The sequence below is a fragment of the Botrytis byssoidea genome, assembly GCF_014898295.1.
Source record: "Botrytis byssoidea strain MUCL 94 chromosome Unknown BBYS_012, whole genome shotgun sequence".
Classification (NCBI taxonomy): Eukaryota; Fungi; Ascomycota; class Leotiomycetes; order Helotiales; family Sclerotiniaceae; genus Botrytis; species Botrytis byssoidea.
The window spans coordinates 671,754-690,788 of record NW_024065853.1 but is presented as its reverse complement, the minus strand read 5'-3'; the positions used below and the strand labels follow the sequence as shown (position 1 = coordinate 690,788).

Here is a 19,035-nt window from a genome sequence, read left to right as displayed (position 1 = left end):
TCTGATAAACCGCCAGCAAACCTTGGCACAACATTAGATTAGGTAGGTAGCTAAATCAAGATACTATACCGTTCACACTGTCAGAGGACTATCCTCATCTAATACGTGGTGAAATTGTTACTCCATACTATATTCCCTACCTTCCTCTGATCACCTACCAATGGGTGTGCTGGGAGAGTAAATGAAGTTTATCACAACATTGCTCGTCAAGGATGAAAGAAAGGTAGTTATAAAGCATGAAGCCAAGCAAAATGCACTTAACTCGATGTCATAATACGTCGTTTCAGATTGTCTTTGAAAGTTTGGATAGCTGTACCTACCTATTCAGTCAAGAATATATGTTCCGGTGCTAGGTCATCGGATGAATTGCTAGTTTCGAGGTCATCATATCTATTTCTATGAATTACTCTAAAACATGTATCGAGATATCTAGACCATGGAGGTTGATCACGTTGCTCACACGAATTCTTGTTATACGATAACCATATTCCATGTTGATAGGATATGAAAGATCAGCCAGCGGAGGTAGACCTGTCACATACGAACCATTTCTTTTTCACAGGGAATGCACCAATGATATTTAAATTTAATTCAATTCGAAACTATCAACTGATCAAGACATAAGAGAACACGACATCCAAATGGCCCAAATTCAAAAGAAAATCCCATGACAACATTCTGATCTCATCAATCCTCATCTCCATCTTCATTTCCATCTCTTCATCCCACACCCCGAGCAAAATACATGTTCGTATTTCACTCCTAACATCTCGACGCGACAAAGACCCTCGTCTCCAGCTGATGAATATACTGCTGCACACTGACATTTTCCGGAGACTCGCTAAGGTAGGAGTTTTGGATATAATTGCTCGCTGCAGAATTTCACGTCAGCACTTGAGATACAAACATAGCGAAAGTCCTCAAAAAAAAAACTTAACATACCAAAATCTCTCAATTCATTCCATTCATTAACAATTTTCTGCATTTGTGGTCTCGCAAGTATCATAGGAGGAATATTCTCAGTATCATTATCGATCAACTGTTTGATCGTCTCGAGATCCGTAACCATGGATTTCCATGCCCCCTGAAGTAATTCGAGTGTGCGCATTGCTGGTCTGATTTCGCCAGTGAGATTGTTTACTTGGCTCTAGAGGGCATTCAGATTAAAAATGTGTGTAATCACACCGATGGTTTGATCACTTACGTTGACAAACCTGATGTTGAGTTCCAAGCGAGAAGCAGTTTTCTGCTTAGCTTCATACTCATCCATCACAGCTTGTATTTGTTCCATGGCTTCTGTCATACCCTTGATTTCATTCTTGGCTGCTTGAACGAGTCCTACTCCGATGAATGTTCCAATTGGCCAACTGTACATGGTTAGTTGAGTCGAAGGAAAAGAATTTGATGTGATTGACTTACACCCACATATATTTGGGAGCATCAGTTAACACTTTATTTTCTGTGACGTAGCGGGATAGAGTCAGCAAGGCATCCACAACAGAGAATGAAAAGCTCAAAGTTTCTTACTTCCGTCAATCCTGGCCTGGTATTCTTCCAACTCGGCTTGAGCCGCATCGATCTTCTTTTGCATACTCGCAATATCATTACCCTCTTTGACCAGTTGCGCTTCAAGGGAAGTAGCATTGACTCTTATTCTAGATTCATGTTGTTCGCATTGGCCGTGGAAACCTTCCAATCCGGCTAGTGCTTGCTCTGCGCCAGCCTGTAATTGTTTGATCACCCTAAGTTCTTCGTTGACTACCCATTGTATTCCTTCTTTTAGTTCCTTCAATTTTGCTTGATCAGGATTGGGCTTGTTATTTTCGTTATGGAAGTCACCAATCCACTTTAGCATAAGAACTGTGTAGGAAGTTTCCTCGGTTCCACCTGACATTGTGGCGTAAATTCTGATTTGCGCTGCCATATCGACGATGCTGCGCCATGTATGCTCTCTAAAGTAAACACTGTCTGATTTGATCTATATCGAAGGCAAGGTACTCATTAGTCAACTTCCTACTGTATAAATTTCTCCTCAAGTGCACAATTTGAATGGCAGTGTCTTGGGAGAAATCCTGGCCCAATTAAGATACGCACCTTAGTATAAGTCGACACAAGACTGTCAACTTCGTTTGCTAGATCAGTACTGAGGGGATCGGTCGTCAAAATACCCAAGGATCGTAGATAATCATTGCGGGTGGTAGGAAGCAATCTGCCCGTCCCCAGAAAGCGGTTCAGTGCTTTCATATCAGAAGAGTTGAAGATGAAAGCTCTCTCATCATCACCGGCATCAAAGCCAAACTTGGAATTTGCACGATTATCGACGAACATCCCCTTGGGGAACCAGACCTTCTCGTCATCAATTGGTCTTGAAGGATCGAACGACATCTTTACTGATGAGTTTAAAAAATACTGGAAGAAGGTGAAAGTATCGATTATTTTTTGGAAAATATGATGATATCAATGAATTTTATGTCGAAGATAAAAACTATGAATCCTTCCCTCTTTTAGACATCCTCCAACAAGATTTACGTACCAATCTACACTGGTTGTCGCACAATCGTTCATCAAGACTCAATTCTCAAATATTGTGGTTGGCTATGAATCTCCATGGTTTTGAAACTCCCACGTTATGGAAACATGTTTATGTTCTCTTGCATTACAAGCGGTGAAACAGCGGCTGCTCATAGTTCCCGGCATGGGGTGATAATTGCATGAGAAATTCAAGAATAGCTGGGAAGTTGTGACGCCGCCTAACGTGTGATATGAATTCAAAAATCAACATCTCAAAAATTCCAGTGATTGAAGTCTTGGCCATATATTCACTATCACTTGACGCACGTAGCTATAAGTGGATATTTGGGGTATGTTCAGTGAAGAAAATGAGTGACACAGCTCACACATAAAGAAAAATCGCAGGGTTATTGATTAAAATTTTCTCTTTTAACATGCCAGCTGGAGCATATCACTTGGCGATAGCTAGCAAAAAATTTGCGTATCCAGAAAACGTTGTCAGCTTCTTGGCGACGTTCAAATTTTGAGGTACAGACATGTGAAGGTCGAGATGGGAAAGTTTGGCTTGCGGGGTAACATCGAGGTGAGCATTGATGGGATGAAATGCAACACAATTTATGACGATGAGGTGTAATGGCTTGCGAGTGTTACTTCCCCCACTATGTGCCAGTAGCAGAAGATTAGTGAAATATAATGTACGCCGATTATATACGTTGTTGGGCAATTCGTTGCGCTTTCGTGGCACTTCCTGCGTTGCGAAGCCTTAGAAATCAGCCCACAATCGATTGCGGATGTGTTGCTCTTCATTTAATCCGAGGGTGTACTGAAAATCACAGCTCACACATAACAGAGGCGGAAGTTGCAAATAAAACTTCCCCGCATCTCTGCCGCAAGCCACTCGGTAATTAAGCGCAGCAGCCGCAAAATTTCTCACTGGCTATCATTTGTGCGGGGGAAGTATTCTTCATTTGGATCCAATCGATACTCTCGAGCATGTCATCCAAGTTCTGAGTTCACAAGTAGAACAACAGTGTATTTAGACAGCAGATTAACTCGTTGAGACCTAATAGCTTCTCGTATCTGCTTTCGACAATTGCACTGGAAGGTGGGAACCCCTCATTTTAGTTTATTGTTATTATCGTGTGACGGAAGCGGCGGGAATTTTTTTGCCGCACAATGATATCTTGACCCCCAGTCAAACAAATGAAATGATGTATATTGTGCAGTCGTTGAATAATAGAACTGATGGATCAAGCTATTTGCATCAATACGGCTTGAAAATAGACTCATAGATGAGGGGGTGGCCCACTCATCGCGACCTTGTTTGTCATGGAAACGACGTTGGTTATTGTCCACTTGCACGTCAGTGTTTCCGTTACCTCAATCAAATTTTCTCCAGGTAGCCACCAGCACAAGCACCCGTAAATTTAACTACTCGGCAGCTGAGCTTGTAGTGCTACTCATAATGCATAAATCGATCAATTCAGGCTTTTTTGACCTCCCAATCTGCTCTATGATTCCCCATTAACTCCTCCCGCTTGCTACTTTGCATATAACGTGATTTTATGATCCAGCAGTGTTTTGGATCAATTCTCCTCACATAGTTCAAGTAAAGCTAAGTGATTATCAATGATGAAAAAATGAAAAAATCACATCAAAACAATTTCGGGCAAATAAACCATTACTTTAACAATCTGGATCATTGAAACGAAGCATCATGAAGAATATCATCATTCCACAACCCAACTCACCATCTGGGTGGCAGGCTTATGCGAGTGAGAAAGCCGTGGCCAGTATTCCACTACAAGCAGCTCAAGATGTTAACCAGACGTCGGTAGGTGACCTTGGTCATTGAGTTCGATGTACAGTTGTTAACTTTGATCTCTGCCATTCAGAGCATCGCAACATTTCGTGGGATTTTCCTTAATGCTTCCGCGGTTCTTCCACACTCTATGAGCCGAGTAAACACCTATGCCGATGTTCTTGCCCTAGACCAAACCACCATTGTTGCGCCCAACGACAACGGAACAATACTTATTGTCTCCCGGGTTCTCACCTCAAACAGTCCAGTGACCCTCACAGTTCCAAGAGGTCTTACGACAACATGTGTAGTCTCAATCTACACATCAGTAATCAATCAGCCAATCACAGTAGCCACAGGTGATAATACCAGGCGTATTGCCCTCGATCAGATAGGAACCGGAAAGGTCAATGCTGGAGTAATTGTAGTCTTTAGTCCAAATGGTCTACAAGTCGAATACCAGAGATACTATCCTTCTACTACCAGCAAAGAGCTTCAAGCAAGTTTGAACACGCAGCTTCAAATTGGTCTTATTCAATTCTGGCGAAATAGTTCCATAGCGATTTCAATATGCTCTCATGTTGCAAAGATCAGTACGAGGCAACAAGCCTATGCCCTTATCAATACGCAAGCAAGAGCACTTGGTCAGCAACTGGCTGGCCAAGCAATGGCTGGAAAAAATATGAGCTATGCTCCAGTGTTGGTTCTCAGTCGATATAAAGAGACGACCCAAGCCGCATTAAACGCTGCGGCAGCATTTGAACAACAATTCGAACGCTTTCAGGATAAGGCACAGTCCTTGGATGTTCACATGCAAGCATGGAATATCATGTTATCGCAAGCTATCAATGAGTATAACATGCGAATCAGCATGCGCAACTTAGCACTCGAAAAATACGAATCTTCTGTAAGAACAGCTACTAGCTGTTTTCAACAATTTGATAACGACGTTTTTGCTTTGGAATCTCTACGAATAGCTTTCCAATTGGGTTTGAGTAACTGGGCTTTCGAGCAAAAATTGAGAGCTGTGTTCGAGATTCTGCAAGCAACCGTCAGTGAGTTACTTCACAACAAAATGATCCTTTGATGATAGCTAAGAAGCTTTTAGCATTTGCAATTGCAGTTGGCCAGCTCTGTCTTGGTAGTCCTGGCGGAGTTGCCCAAGGCGCGATAGCTGGAAGACAGGCAATTGGAGCTGTTGTCGCAGCAGAGAGGATCGCTGGCCAGGTGAACAAAATTTTGTCCTCTGGCACATTACAAACTCTTCTAGACTGCATCGAGGCCCTTGGTACTTTGTATCCTTCGGTCGATACTATAGTGAGAACACTGATACAGTTTGAAAATAATCCAAACATCAATATTCCTACCACGGGGGATATCTCCGGCACAAGTCGAGGGGATGCTGATGCTGCCGCTATCGTAACCATGGCTGCATGGGACAGATGGCTTCTAGAAGCCGATGATCAAATGTTATTCGCGGTTTCACAGGGTGTTGCAGGTGCAAGTGCGTACCAACTAGGCCTACGAAAGCACGCTATCAATGGGAAACAATTGGCTCAAGCACAAGCAGAAGCAGTGAAATCTGGGTATGAATATGTTCAGACGCAGATGGAAGTCATTCGGTGTTCTCAAAATATCGCAGATCTTCAAGCATTAAAGGCTGGGTTTGTTGGTCAAGAAGCTGTTTATCTTGAAGCCAAATCAATGTTCTATGACCGGGCTATGGCTTTGCGAACCAATGTCGTCCTCTCACTTCGAAATATGACTTGGGCATATCGTTATTGGGCGCTTTCCGATAGTTCAATCAATCTCGATGGACAAAAGCCTTTGGTTGAGTACCAACAAGATCTCTCTACTGTCATCATGGAGTTGGAACGCGCCGACTCAAGATGGGCTAGTGATCACCAACGTAAGTACTTGATTGTGTTTCTGTCCTTTCGTGAAAATTTACTAATTTTATGTTAGCTTTTAATTATGACATTCTATCGAACACGGTAGGATAATCCTGTTTGCCAAATTGATATCCTGCTCGTTTTTGCAGCGTACTTACAACAAGAAAGATTAAATAACTGACCTGATGTCATAGCTCCCTTCCAACCAAGGTCAATCGATGATCAATGGCATCAAAAGTAATGATAACACTGCTAGTTTTACTCTTCTTACCGAGAAACATCTTGCGAGTCAATTTGTTGAGGGGTCTCATTACCGATTGAACGGTATGGACCCTACTCTAAATGGGATTCTTCCTAGACCCGAAGCAATGCAAGGTGGTATTGTTGTTGTGAGACTGCAAATTACAACATCGGGTATCTATTCAGATATCTACAATAACCAAGTATTCCATTTCTCCAGTATCCCCCAGGTAAGAAGGTGCTCATATGATCTTTATTCAAATGGCACGAGAGGCGCGACACGTGATGAGCCTATATTCGAGACTAAAGATCATGCCGAGCCTACTCCCTTTACACAATGGAAGATTAAGTTGCTGAATCCTGGGGAAGTCATTCTGAATGGGTTGAATGGAATCAATTTGAAATGGAAGGGGCGTGTTCGCTTTGATGAAAGACATCGATTGATTCGGGGTATTGAGGAATTGTAGGAATGTCCTACCGGTATAAGGTTAGCATGAAGCCTCAATAATGACTATCAGATCGCAATTGCTTATTCAACTGGAACATAAAATTTCAAAGATACCAACACAGTAATAATGACGGGCTGTTTGATATTCGTACTTGATATGGTTCAACAAATTATAGTTTGTGGTCCTCCTTGTCTGTGTAGATATTTGTTTATGCCACACGACACCGATCATTTTGCGCACGGATGTATTTCATCTCCACTAGCCCGAGACTAATTCCCTGGAGAGTCTAGTAACGTGATATGGTTTGGTCCGCTTCCAACGTCGATCAAGCTATCATACATTTACTCTAACTCTACGTCTGTGTCTTTCCATACTCTTCGCTTTAGTCAAATATGGACCTGGAGCTCGAGTTCCCAATACTTTCCACATATTTGAGCCGGCGATGGACCGATCTTGTTATGATTTCCATGTCACTCAGATACAATCCTTGTGAGTATCACGGGTGGTGTAGAAATTATTAGTGTGAAGACTGAAGTACCTCACTACTGATCCAAATCTCCTAACACCCTTCCCACGCACTCTAGCCAGCCTTCCAAAGGTAGCTCATTCCACATGATACTCACGAAGAGAGGCAGCTAGTCAATCGTGTTCTCCGGAACAACTCTTGTTGCCGGAATCCCATCAGCATCATCGGTAGCGTGCATTGGCCGAACTTGGCTTTTTGTTGAATGGTGTATCATATACGTCAACTTCGGTTGTTGATAAAGTTTCATCATTGCGGCCTGGTAAAGACTATCACAAAAGTGGTAAATTTGCGGGGTACGATTTTTTACTAATTTCATTTATATTTGGTGACTATGTATGTAAGATCTATCGTGTGCTTCTTCATCTATGAGTTGAGTTACATATCAACCACGCCAATTTCTCGAGAATCATCCTGCCAATTGATAATTGGAGCTTTCACCGCTTGGATACCTGGAATTGGAACTGCGACGATTAAATAGACATGCCACACTTGAGCCTCTGCCCCGACTTTAGTTCACAGCATGAATCGGGACTTGATGGGGATGTGAGGAACCTCAATTCTTGTCTCTACGGTGGTGATTTCGAAGACAAAAATTCAGAAAGAAACGATGAAGATTTTGTGCGTGGACCAGATGACATCAGGACGCATATCGGAAGCAAGTTGGATTATATTGAGGGTGCTTCATAGGCTTCCTGCCATGATGATGTACCTGACGCACCGAATCCAGGGATATTGATCGCTAATAGAGAAGCAATTCGATTTCCGTTGTCCCGTCATGATATTGACAAATCGTCATGGCAAGCAGGCAAACGTGCAACAATGCCACAGCACACGACCGGAAATACTGGTCTATCTCATCAAATAATTTCGAAGTGACAAATCCATCATGGAACAAGATAATACAGTTGATCCTTTAGAAAGTGAGACAGAAATTGCGGTTAGGATCAAGAAAGTTCGATGCTACTTTGACCAATCTGATACTATCTGAAGACGGTGCCAGTTGCGAAACCAATGTGTAAGTTCATCTCAACTCGGAGCTCTCTTCTTAAGTAACAAGTTCCGTCTATAGCCCAGAGTTTTTGGCTTATAATATCGCAACTTTGGATATCATCTTATCATCGACGCGGGCGGAAGAGAAAATTGTTATTAAATCTAAAGATGTCTGCATCCATGAACTATGCTAAGCCTTTGATCAATTTACGATCCACTCTACGTCAATGGACTGATAACACTAGTGTCGCAGATAGCATATTAACACATGTACTGAACAAAGATTATGGGAACAGATGTTCAGAAAACAACTTGATATATGATGATTCGTTGGCGATGAATCAGCTCAAAGATGTTTCAAAACACGTTGGTCTTTTCTTATGCCTGGGAAGACTAATTGTGACTCCTAAAGGTGTTACCAAACCTCCTGAATTGGATGGTATTCGCCATGGTGAGCGTAACAGGTACGAAATTGAAAGCAGAAAATATGAACTGAGTCGTGTGAATTACTTGGATGGTGAAATTTTGTTCAATGGACGTAATTTTGACGTGCAGAGCTGCATTCAAAATCTCAAGTTTATTTTTGATGGCGATCTATCCGATGGCCAAGTGTCGCTTTTATGAAAATTATGAGGTTTAGATGATTCTCTATTTGATAGAGTCTTTTAATCAAACCACTCATTCAACTCTTCCTTCTAGCAAAGTACTCACGTTGGGGACAGTTGAGTAAATCGAGTTAGAGAAAGATAAGATTGAAATTAAAAAGTTCTTTAGTGTATATTGTATTCTATGCGATTGATTTGGTTTCATCGTTGTAAAGTCCTTAAGTGGAGATTAGGAAATGTGTATTTCGGTTAGTCTATGTCTATATAATATAACAAGGTATTTTGTTTGTTGTTATCTCTATTTATTTGCATGAGTTTATAGGATTATAAGAGGATAAGTACTTCAAGATTGAGTGATTGAGTCAGCGGTTGAAGTATTTTGAAATTGTAATCAAAGTCACTTTTCTGAGTATTCTGAACTGTCGTACTAAGATATATTATCTAGGTACAACAGGTAAGCTCCCCGAATATAGGTGTCTTCTTTCTGAGCCTAAGCCCCTTAGTACTCGGGTGACTGTAATCACAACAACAAACCTCCTTCCACTACATAGACCCCAATCTCGGCCTCGGACGGTTCCTTCATTCCGTTTCCTCCCAGTGCAGCGGCTTATTCTCAGCAACCCACTTCTTCTCCTCCTGGCTACCAAACGGCGGTGCATACATCCCATTAACCTTCCAGAGCCGACGCTCCGTCTCGTAAAAGTGATATTCCCAGTTGTATCCTTTATCCCCAAGGTGAGGTTTAAGCGCGTTATCAACTTTCGAAGTCCAATTCGCATACTGATTTGGGTCGTCCATGTGAACCGCGATATGGTCCACTACCATCCGAATGAAAGGTGTGGTCGTCTGCTCCCCGCCAACATACATGTTTTCACCGGGGAACTCTGTGAAAACGATAACGACGTAGAAAGCGGGTAGACCGATATTAGTGTAGAGTTTGGTGATGTCCTGTGATAATGACTTTTTGGACTTTTCATCGTCAAATACACCTTTTGGGTGGTAGATATTCCAAAAAGGCATTGTTCGTTTCTTTGAAAAATATATTTGAGTGATTGTGGACGTGATGCTTTCGAGAACGAGAGTATTGAGATGCGTGTTGAGAAAACTTTTGCTACAAGCTCTCGCCCATCTCCTTTAATTTATATGCGCTGATAACCTCAGTCAGATGATATCAAAATGACTGCCTTTACCAGTCTTATTATTAGATTCGTCTTAACTGAATGGGAATATCCAACTGCCGTCCCGGAAAGGATACCGAGTTAAACTGATGAATGCGGGGTAAATATTGAAGGATTAAGCGGCAGATCGGAGCCTTTCTGTGATTACTATTCATCGTTTTATGATTACTATTCATTGTTCTAGTGAGACATCGCCGCACTAGAGGATAGACTGATTTTATTCTAGCAAGATAATTTATTCATAGATTCATATCGAAGGACAATGTGCCTATTACACCGAGTAGCATGATTTATGAATCAACAATTATCGTGGATACCTCGTGTATGCGTATTGTTTGAGTTCTGATCAGTAATCACACCTGATGAAGATAGTCCAGCCGAGGCTTAGAAACCCTCCGGAATCGGTAATGTCTCTCAGGGAATGATTCCAACTCTTGTACAGGACTGTAAGATTCCATGGGAGATCACTGAAGTAACTGCCGACGGCTTATGCGTTGTCCGCTTCCTACTTTACCTGTCCCATATTTATTAAGCCATCAACCCAAATTCAAAAGTTCTCGATAGTTTGCTGTTAGATAATTGAAGGAGACAAACGCATCTAGACTGCGTGCATTTGGCTTAACGTTGACGACTTTTTCTATAAAGCTACTTCTAGTCTTTAAAGCTCCGGTAAGATCACTCAAACAGTTCTGTTCGCTATACCGGACCAACTTTCAACTGTTGCAAACCCAGAAAATCCGGCTCATCTATCCCACCATTCAAAACAGCCATGCCTCTCCGTGCCAATGTCTACGTCGTCCCGCCAATTCCGTGGGAATTGCCGAACACGGGCGGAAGGCAAGGAGGAATCTGGTCGCCAACATCTCTCACTTTAATCCATGGCGAAAAGGAGGCGCTTCTTGTGGACACTCCAATCACTATCCCTCAGACAGAAAAGTTCATTGAGTGGCTCGAGAAGACAGTCCCAGGAAAGCGCCTGACAACTGTCTATATCACCCATGGCCATCCGGACCACTGGCTTGGCCTCTCGACTTTGAAAAAGAAATATCCGCACATACGCATACTATCCACGGCAGCCACTTTGGAGCATATGAAGTACAATGTCCGCCCAGGTATCTTTGAAAACGGTTGGGGAGCTATGTACCCCAATGGGCAGATCGATACCGATTTTGTATTTTCAGAGGCGCTTCCTGCTACCGGGAGATTCGATATCGAAGGCCATGAGTGTCACGCAATTGAAGTGGGCCATTCTGATACAAGGGATTCAACCATTCTCTGGGTCCCGAGCCTCAAACTCGCCGCTTGTGGAGATGTTGTGTATGGAGATGTTCACCAGATGTTAGGTGAGGCAAACACGACAGAGCTACGTAATGAATGGATCTCGGCCATCGAGAAGGTTGAAGCTTTAGGCCCTGAAATTGTGATAGGGGGGCACCGGATGAGTGGGGAGGTAGACGGGGTATTCCACTTGGCTGCAACAAAGCTATACATTCAGCAATTCGAAAAGCTTCTCCCAACTTGTAAGAGTTCTGACGAGCTCCAAGCAAAGATGGAAGAGCTATACCCGCATATATTTAACCCCACAGTTTTAAAATGGGGTTGTAATGCTGCCTTCGGTCTACCAATGTTTGCGGGGCTGTAAGAAGTGCTCACGCAGTCTCCTTCCACCTCCGTATTATCGGCAGCTAGGAAGGGGTGGACTGACACTTCCTAGACTGAGAGCCTTATTATGAGCAACCCTGGCAGTCAGCTTTGAGAATTGTGTATAACTGTAGCGCTTCCCCCCCCCTCTCTTCTGATTGCGTTGTTAAGAATCTATATAAACGAGAAGATGATTGATTATAAAGCAGCTTTTTCTGCGAGTATCTTGATTGCGTTAAGACCATGAAATATGCAATGAAATCTGTTAACAAAACCCTTCCTCGGATTGATGTTTGGTTATGTGGTATACAATAGCCTCGTGGATTTCTGTAATGTTCCTACATAGGTAGGTAATCAATTCTGAAATACAAGTTTGAAATACCATACTGATAATGAGAAGGTAAGCAGTATTACTTACGATAGCCATTGGACGTTTGTCCGTGGTTATGTATTAGTCATAGTAGTATCACGTGAACAGACTGACATCGGTCAGAATCGATTACATCATCAATGACGTGATTGAAATTATCCAATGAGAATTCAGCATTTACTCAGGTTCTCGGTAGGGACACATGCTCCGAAGGTTGAAAGTTTAGTGGCCTGGCGTGGTTCACAATTCACTAAAGTGACGTCTCTTACAGGGAGAGAATACAGGGGCTACAGGGGCTACAGGGGCTACAGGAGTTTCAGACAGCCCACACATCATTTCGAGGGTTGAATGAATAATAAATGAATAATAATGTTCCATCAAAGAATATCGGATTGGTGCAATACGAGACGATACGGTCATAGTGATACGATACATCGACTTCATTTTCTATCAACATTCATACCATTACACAACTTACCGACTGACTGAATCATTCGACTTGTTATCAACCGGAAAATATCCTGCATACGATATACATAATACTCCCTACACTTACTTCGTCTCCAGTTTTTCCTCACCGATTAGACTTCAACAACCCAAATTAATCTATTCGACGTCAGTCAGTACATCACCATCACCATCCACATCTACATCAACACCCACCGCTTCTTTCCTTTCCTTTTCACGGCTGTGCATTGAAACGCCAGCGAGGTGTTTGTGACTCAAAATGGCAGGCCACGCATTTGCGCTCAGGAGGGAATTTATTACAGGACTCCCCAAGATCTCTTCATCTTCATCAATTGCAGATATGAGAATAACCGAATCTCAAAAGTTGAAAGTCCTGGTGGCCGCAAATGGAAGTAAAGATGTCGCACAAGCTCTCGCCCTCATCGTGAGGTTATCCAAGAATCCTAAAATCGAAACTCGAGCGATTATTGACGAAGAAACGTGGCCATCATATCGATTATCCCAAGAGACACTGGCATACCAAAATAAGAGGTTCTTGACGAGGGAGACAGATGAGGCAAGAAAGGGCATAGAACGAGATCAAATCGAGTATTTTCGACAAGAGGCCTTTGAATTGTGTGACTGGGCAGATATACTAGTACTAGCACCTATCGATGCCGACACGTTTGCGAAAATGTTGCACGGCATAACTGATTGTCTATTGCTCGAAATTCTCCGTGGGTGGGACGTTTCCAAAAAGATATTACTTGTACCAGGAATGACAACATCTATGTGGGAGAACCCGATCACGAAGAAACAATTGAATAAAGTACGGAGAAAGTGGCAATGGGTCCGAGTGATGCAACCAATACTGTGGCACTATGATGCGAAGGGGCCAGGTAAATGTTTCGTCGGGTGGGATGGATTCAGCGAACTTGTCGACGTTATCAAAAATCAAGCAGAACTTTTGACAATTGGACATGATGTGGATATCGCAGCATCTGGTGCCGCAAGTCTCGCAAGATATAATATGAAAACGGATGCGCTCCTTCCACCAGAAATCTGGTCCCTCATTTTCGAATACGTAGGAGATTGGGAGGTTTCGAGAGCGCTCAACGTATACGCCAAAATACCGAGGCCAATTGAATGGCAGCGAAAGTCTGACGATACAAAAGATGAATTACAAGCTTACATGCGATCACTCGAATGGATTATTCTTACATCTCCCGTCTACAAAATAATCGACAAACTAAATAGAGCCCCCGAAAACATGCGAGAGCTCTCTCCACTATGCGTTAAACTCATCATCAAATTCTGCCTTACGGAAGTTCTCTCATATCTGGAAACAAAACTAAAGGACGTGTTTTGGGCAACTTTTGGTCAGAAATTGTTACCCACAAAAGCATCTGCTGTTTATGGACGTACCGAAATTCTAGAGTGGTGGCGCACATCTCCTTCCTTCTTGTCCAAGGATTATACTGCGGAAGCAATTGATGGAGCCTCGAAATCTGGATATGTCCATGTTCTTGATTGGTGGAGAAAATCTGGACTCGCTTTGAAATACACAGAATTGGCACTGGAACAGGCATCTTCTAAGGGTCACATGCTAGTCCTTGAATGGTGGAAACAAGCAAGTCTTCCCCATAATGAAGCCGAAAGACGAACTCGACATGCAGAAGCTACAACCAACACCTCTGATGTTCTTCCAGTTTTACAACTTAAACCTGGTAAAGCTCTCTTAGCCGCAGCGCAAAACAACAAAGCTCTTGTTCTTCGATGGTGGGATAATTCTGGTATCCCTATCGCGCATTCGGAATCCGTAGCTAAAGTTGCATCGGCTCATGGACATGTCGCATGTTTAGATACATGGCGTGAACTCAAGGGCGAGAAATTAGCATTTGATAATCAGGTTTTAGTAGGTCCTACGAAGAATGGCCACGTAGAAGTTCTGGAATGGTGGGCAAATTTGAGTCATGGTTCGGATGGAAGACCAGGAGGAAGAGTCGAATATAAAACATGTGATATAGAGGAAGCGCTTGAAGATAGTGTAGGAAATGAAGGAGAGGAATTGGAGGTTAGAAGATGGTGGGCGAAGATGGGATTGAATCTGGGGGGATCGGTTAGTGAGTGGACGAGGGTGAAGGTTTTGTAAATAAGATAATGGGAATGGGGATGATATGATATGATACGCTTTTGGTAACGCACAGGGTATATGGGTACGGATGGATGGTCTGGGGTGCATGGAATGGAATAAGCATTTATGGGGAGGGAGTTATATAGCGTGTTTGATATCTGAATTAATCTCAGTATAGTACGATAGTTTGATTTTGAATAGTCTGTGTCTGTTTCCAGATGTGCCTTCTACCGAATCGTCTTCTCGTCAGTGCAAAGCGCTGATGATGTAGTCATTTTCGTGCCACCGAAGAGTACCATGCATCTGTATAATCCGCAGGCAATCATCTCTAGTTAATCTTTCACAATCCGTTTCTATCTACTCTGCAGGCAAACTTCGAATACTCGAATCATTACTCAATGCAAAAGTCACAAGTCTTGAGTTGAGTAAGGATTTCTCATTAGATTTTTGATATAGTGCGATGTGTAGGATTATGGGAGTTGGGTAAGAGAGCTGGGTAAGGTGTGAGGGGATGGAGATGGAGATGGGATGGGATGAATGAGGCTTTGTTGAATAGTGGGTTGAGGGTTGAGGGTGTTTTTCTGGATGTTTGGGGGATTTTTGTATAGATGTTTATATGGATGTTTGTAGGCATATTTGCTAGCGTTTAACAAGACAGCTGAATCAGTATAAACCACTCACTCAAGTTTGCACTACACACATATGATGTAACCAGTATCTACTAGATACCTATGTGTCTAACCCGCGCGACTATCCAAGCAGAATATATTTTTTCATATCAAATTCTTGAGTCTAGATTAGAGGGTACATAGACAAACAATATAGGAAGAGAACATCACACGAGAGGACAGAAAGAGGGATCTTGTAAGGTTAGCTGAATTTTTAGGTTTGTCTGGGTTTGCTAGGGTTTGCTAGGGTTTGCTAGGGTTTGCTAGGGTTTGCTACCGTTTGTTCTTATTTGTTATGTAGATAGATTATATAATTGCGTTTTTTTCATGCACAAAACGAAAGAACAAAGGTGTATATATAGAGCCGAAAATTAGATGTTGGAAAATATGGCTGGGGCCTTGCTAGTCATGGGGTAAATTTTGAATGGCCTTGTAGATTGTAGATGTCGCTTTTTTCTAGAGAAATTTTCGGTTAGATCACTCTCTTGAGTAGGTACTGGGGAGACTTTATTAGCCCTCATACTTATTGAAACAGTGAGTTCCTCACTAGATGATATATAAGCTTTCGAAGAATGTTATCCAGTGGCATGTAGGCGAGTATTCCGCGCCGATTTTCAAATGCAGATGCATCTTTAGATGTGAACAAATATGTGGATTGTCAGTACTCACGATTCATCTTCGCTGCCGCCTCTTTGGAAGATTCAATTCGACGTGAGGAGACGGCTTCTCCTCGATTAACTTGACACGAGGTCTTCTACGACGCCCTGCAAAAAATACATTCTTTAGCTTCCGGGCAACACGAATTTGAGCCCAGCGTAACTCACACTTTCTTTGCCTCTTTCCCTATAGAGCAAAATTAGTCTTATGTAACGTATTGAAATCCAGAACCTCACTTTCTAACTCTCCCGCTGTCTCATTCATCACTATTGATGCGGCTTTAAAAACCCCATATCCCTCTCTCCAAGTTTTGGACAATTGGTCTTCACTATCGTCTTCACATCTTCCAATGGCGATCCTCTAGTTCCCCCCATGCCCTCCATTCGTGGATCAACGCCATATTCTAATAACAACCCCACGACCAGATACAATCTCCCAACGTAGTAGAAGTCCCTCAATCCACTTGAACGGTTTAGTTGGAGGACCTGGTGTATACATCTTTGAGCTCATAGGAAAGGAATTGGACTGTTGAGAGAAGCTGTTTGTTTGTGTGGGAATTATAGATGATTGATGGAGAGAGTTTTTGATTTCAGATACAAGTGAGCTTATCTAGTTGTCTAATCGATAGACCAACAGTTAGGACTAATGATGGGTCTAGCATGTGGTGTGGGAAATTCAAGGATTATCCCCTATCAAAATCGTTACCATCTTTCTCTTTCGTCTTTTCCCTTATATCTTCGATTTCTCATCACAAGATGTGACAAGAAGAATTGTTTAAGAATGAGAGAAGTGGAGCTCAATGATTACACTGTATGTCTTTGATTTCATCGCTATCCTGATTAATGGTATAATGCAGAGGAAGCTAGTTAGGGGATATTTCACTTCTCGGGTAATTTTCCAGTTGATCTGATGCTCTGGGCACTATTGACTCACCTCTCTTTCGCCTCTTCTTGTTTTAATTCACAAATTGGTAGTCATTTGGTCGAATGCAACCGGATTTGGTAAGGAACCATCTGTGTATTCTACATGTCATAGTAAATTCATCATGGTAATGGTTCTTCTTAATTTGAATGATTATATTTCACTGGATCTCAAGGTGCTGTATCTCAATGCACTCGATCTATGGTCACATAGAGATTCTATTCGCTATCACTGTTCCGAGACTGCCATACCTGTTCGTTCAAACCATATAGGACTGATCGCTAGCATAGAGAATGAACAATCAAAAAAGCTGCAGTACTATGTCTTTTTCTGTTTTATATATCGAGAGCTGTCCCTTCTCGACAATAATTCATCATAACTATAGTTCATCACAAAACACCTTTTCAAATAACGTACCATAACATAACAATGTCTTCAATACAACCACAACAAGAGTGAGTTTGTGATTCCTCGAAACCGACACGTACCAAATGGGAACAACGCTTTCCAACCACCACTAAATAATTCTTTGATGATCAGAGATTTTTGCGTCAGAAGAATTGTGTTCCTCCCAAAAATTTCCAGAGGTATCCGATCTTTGAGATGTATCCTACCTCACAATACATGCAGGAGGCCCGAGTTAAATGATATGGCATACGAACACTATTTCGTGATCCTTGATGTTTTCAACAACACAACGGAGAAGTCAAATGTTATATCTGCCAGGTAAGATTCCTGATGAATAAACAAACAAACGATATTTCATCCCACTAACAATCTAATAGTTAACTTCCAAGAAAGTTCCTTGGAGACGCAAACATCTCGAAAAACGAATCTTGATCAAAGGACCCTCATCAGGACAACCAAACTTTTCACTGGACCAAGTTTACCTCGAAAAAGGGTCTATGCCTAAGCAATCTTACATTTGTGTACAACACGCTTATCAGATTTCTTGCTCACTCCTAAGACTAACCAGAGTGGGGAGTCAGTCGTTTTGTAACAGAATCTCGAAAGAGAGTTATTATCACTTGATGCAGGAACTCGATCTGAAGGCGAGTGTGTACGAAAGTACGAGTTCCGTGATTCACTTTGGAGCCACGATTCGCAGGGAGTATTCCGGACCATCACTGAATGGTTCCAGCAGTGTGCAGCTGGGAACACCACTTCCTGATCGCGAATCGTCTGACGTTGCATTATCCAGCGAGTCTTCTCAAGCTTTGACAATTCATGCTCGGCCAAACGCTCAAACGGGTTTCAATTTATCGAGTCTCCAAAATGACACGATTCCTTGGGCTTTGAACTCACTGTCTACATCCATCTCCATATTGCCATTCTGGCAATCAATGGTCGAGCGGAATAGCAACGGGCATTATCATCTACACCTTGCATTCACGTTACCTCCTCAAGTCGATCCATCTAGACTCCTACTTCCAGCCCCACAGCTGGCCCCAAGTGACCCGAAGAGGCTTACAAATACGGAAATCGAGCCCTCGCATAGACGCTTCCAACTGAAAAACCTCCGCCATACTCCCCCTCTCGACCTCAAAAAAGCCCTAACCCTCCTCTCAAACCCCCTCTCCCGCTTCCCCCACCCCCTCCTCAAAGCCATCCTCTTCATTGGCACCCAACCCTGGGGAAAACTGTGTCTCTATTCCCTCGGTCTGCTAGCATGCTACTACACAGGAACACCCAAATTTGGATTTCTAGCTATCAAGGGATTATATGGATGGTTAGCCAATTTGGGGAGTTGGTCTGTGCGGGGAAATTTTGATACCGTGAGGGTTTTGGGGGGCATGATGAAGTTTTTGGGGAGACTGACGAGTCCAGTACTGATGAGGGCGGTGAAAATTGTGGGGGTTTTGTTGAGGAATGTGGGGTTGTGGGCTGTGAGGAGGATTGTGAGACGGAGCTGAAGGGATTTTTCATGAAATGGTTGATCTTTGAGATAGAAATCTTGGTTAGCTTCATGCTTACCCGGTCGGGCTGGACAGTCTAACTGTGGACA

The 19,035-nt window shown here is 42.6% G+C and overlaps 7 protein-coding genes across 7 annotated transcripts; 5 read left to right on the top strand and 2 right to left on the bottom strand.

Annotated features, from left to right (window-relative positions):
• Positions 1 to 762: 762 nt before the first annotated feature.
• On the bottom strand, positions 763 to 2,385 carry EAE97_006622 (uncharacterized protein; the record flags this gene model as incomplete). Its single annotated transcript, XM_038877135.1, has 6 exons — positions 763 to 872; positions 943 to 1,147; positions 1,205 to 1,367; positions 1,420 to 1,459; positions 1,528 to 1,978; positions 2,095 to 2,385. The coding sequence occupies 6 exons, from the start codon at positions 2,383 to 2,385 to the stop codon at positions 763 to 765; spliced, it is 1,260 nt and encodes a 419-aa protein (XP_038732067.1).
• Positions 2,386 to 4,228: 1,843 nt separating this feature from the next.
• On the top strand, positions 4,229 to 6,911 carry EAE97_006621 (uncharacterized protein; the record flags this gene model as incomplete). Its single annotated transcript, XM_038877134.1, has 5 exons — positions 4,229 to 4,345; positions 4,407 to 5,367; positions 5,421 to 6,221; positions 6,278 to 6,306; positions 6,399 to 6,911. 5 exons carry the CDS (start codon positions 4,229 to 4,231, stop codon positions 6,909 to 6,911), a joined length of 2,421 nt encoding a protein of 806 aa, XP_038732066.1.
• Positions 6,912 to 8,577: 1,666 nt separating this feature from the next.
• EAE97_006620 (uncharacterized protein) lies at positions 8,578 to 9,033 on the top strand (the record flags this gene model as incomplete). Its single annotated transcript, XM_038877133.1, has 1 exon — positions 8,578 to 9,033. One exon carries the CDS (start codon positions 8,578 to 8,580, stop codon positions 9,031 to 9,033), a length of 456 nt encoding a protein of 151 aa, XP_038732065.1.
• A 560-nt stretch (positions 9,034 to 9,593) lies between these two features.
• Positions 9,594 to 10,034, bottom strand: EAE97_006619 (uncharacterized protein; the record flags this gene model as incomplete). Its single annotated transcript, XM_038877132.1, has 1 exon — positions 9,594 to 10,034. The coding sequence occupies one exon, from the start codon at positions 10,032 to 10,034 to the stop codon at positions 9,594 to 9,596; it is 441 nt and encodes a 146-aa protein (XP_038732064.1).
• Positions 10,035 to 10,961: 927 nt separating this feature from the next.
• Positions 10,962 to 11,834, top strand: EAE97_006618 (uncharacterized protein; the record flags this gene model as incomplete). Its single annotated transcript, XM_038877131.1, has 1 exon — positions 10,962 to 11,834. One exon carries the CDS (start codon positions 10,962 to 10,964, stop codon positions 11,832 to 11,834), a length of 873 nt encoding a protein of 290 aa, XP_038732063.1.
• Positions 11,835 to 12,930: 1,096 nt separating this feature from the next.
• Positions 12,931 to 14,802, top strand: EAE97_006617 (uncharacterized protein; the record flags this gene model as incomplete). Its single annotated transcript, XM_038877130.1, has 1 exon — positions 12,931 to 14,802. The coding sequence occupies one exon, from the start codon at positions 12,931 to 12,933 to the stop codon at positions 14,800 to 14,802; it is 1,872 nt and encodes a 623-aa protein (XP_038732062.1).
• Positions 14,803 to 18,061: 3,259 nt separating this feature from the next.
• Positions 18,062 to 18,943, top strand: EAE97_006616 (uncharacterized protein; the record flags this gene model as incomplete). The annotated part of the gene is made up of 1 exon (XM_038877129.1): positions 18,062 to 18,943. The coding sequence occupies one exon, from the start codon at positions 18,062 to 18,064 to the stop codon at positions 18,941 to 18,943; it is 882 nt and encodes a 293-aa protein (XP_038732061.1).
• Positions 18,944 to 19,035: the final 92 nt, after the last annotated feature.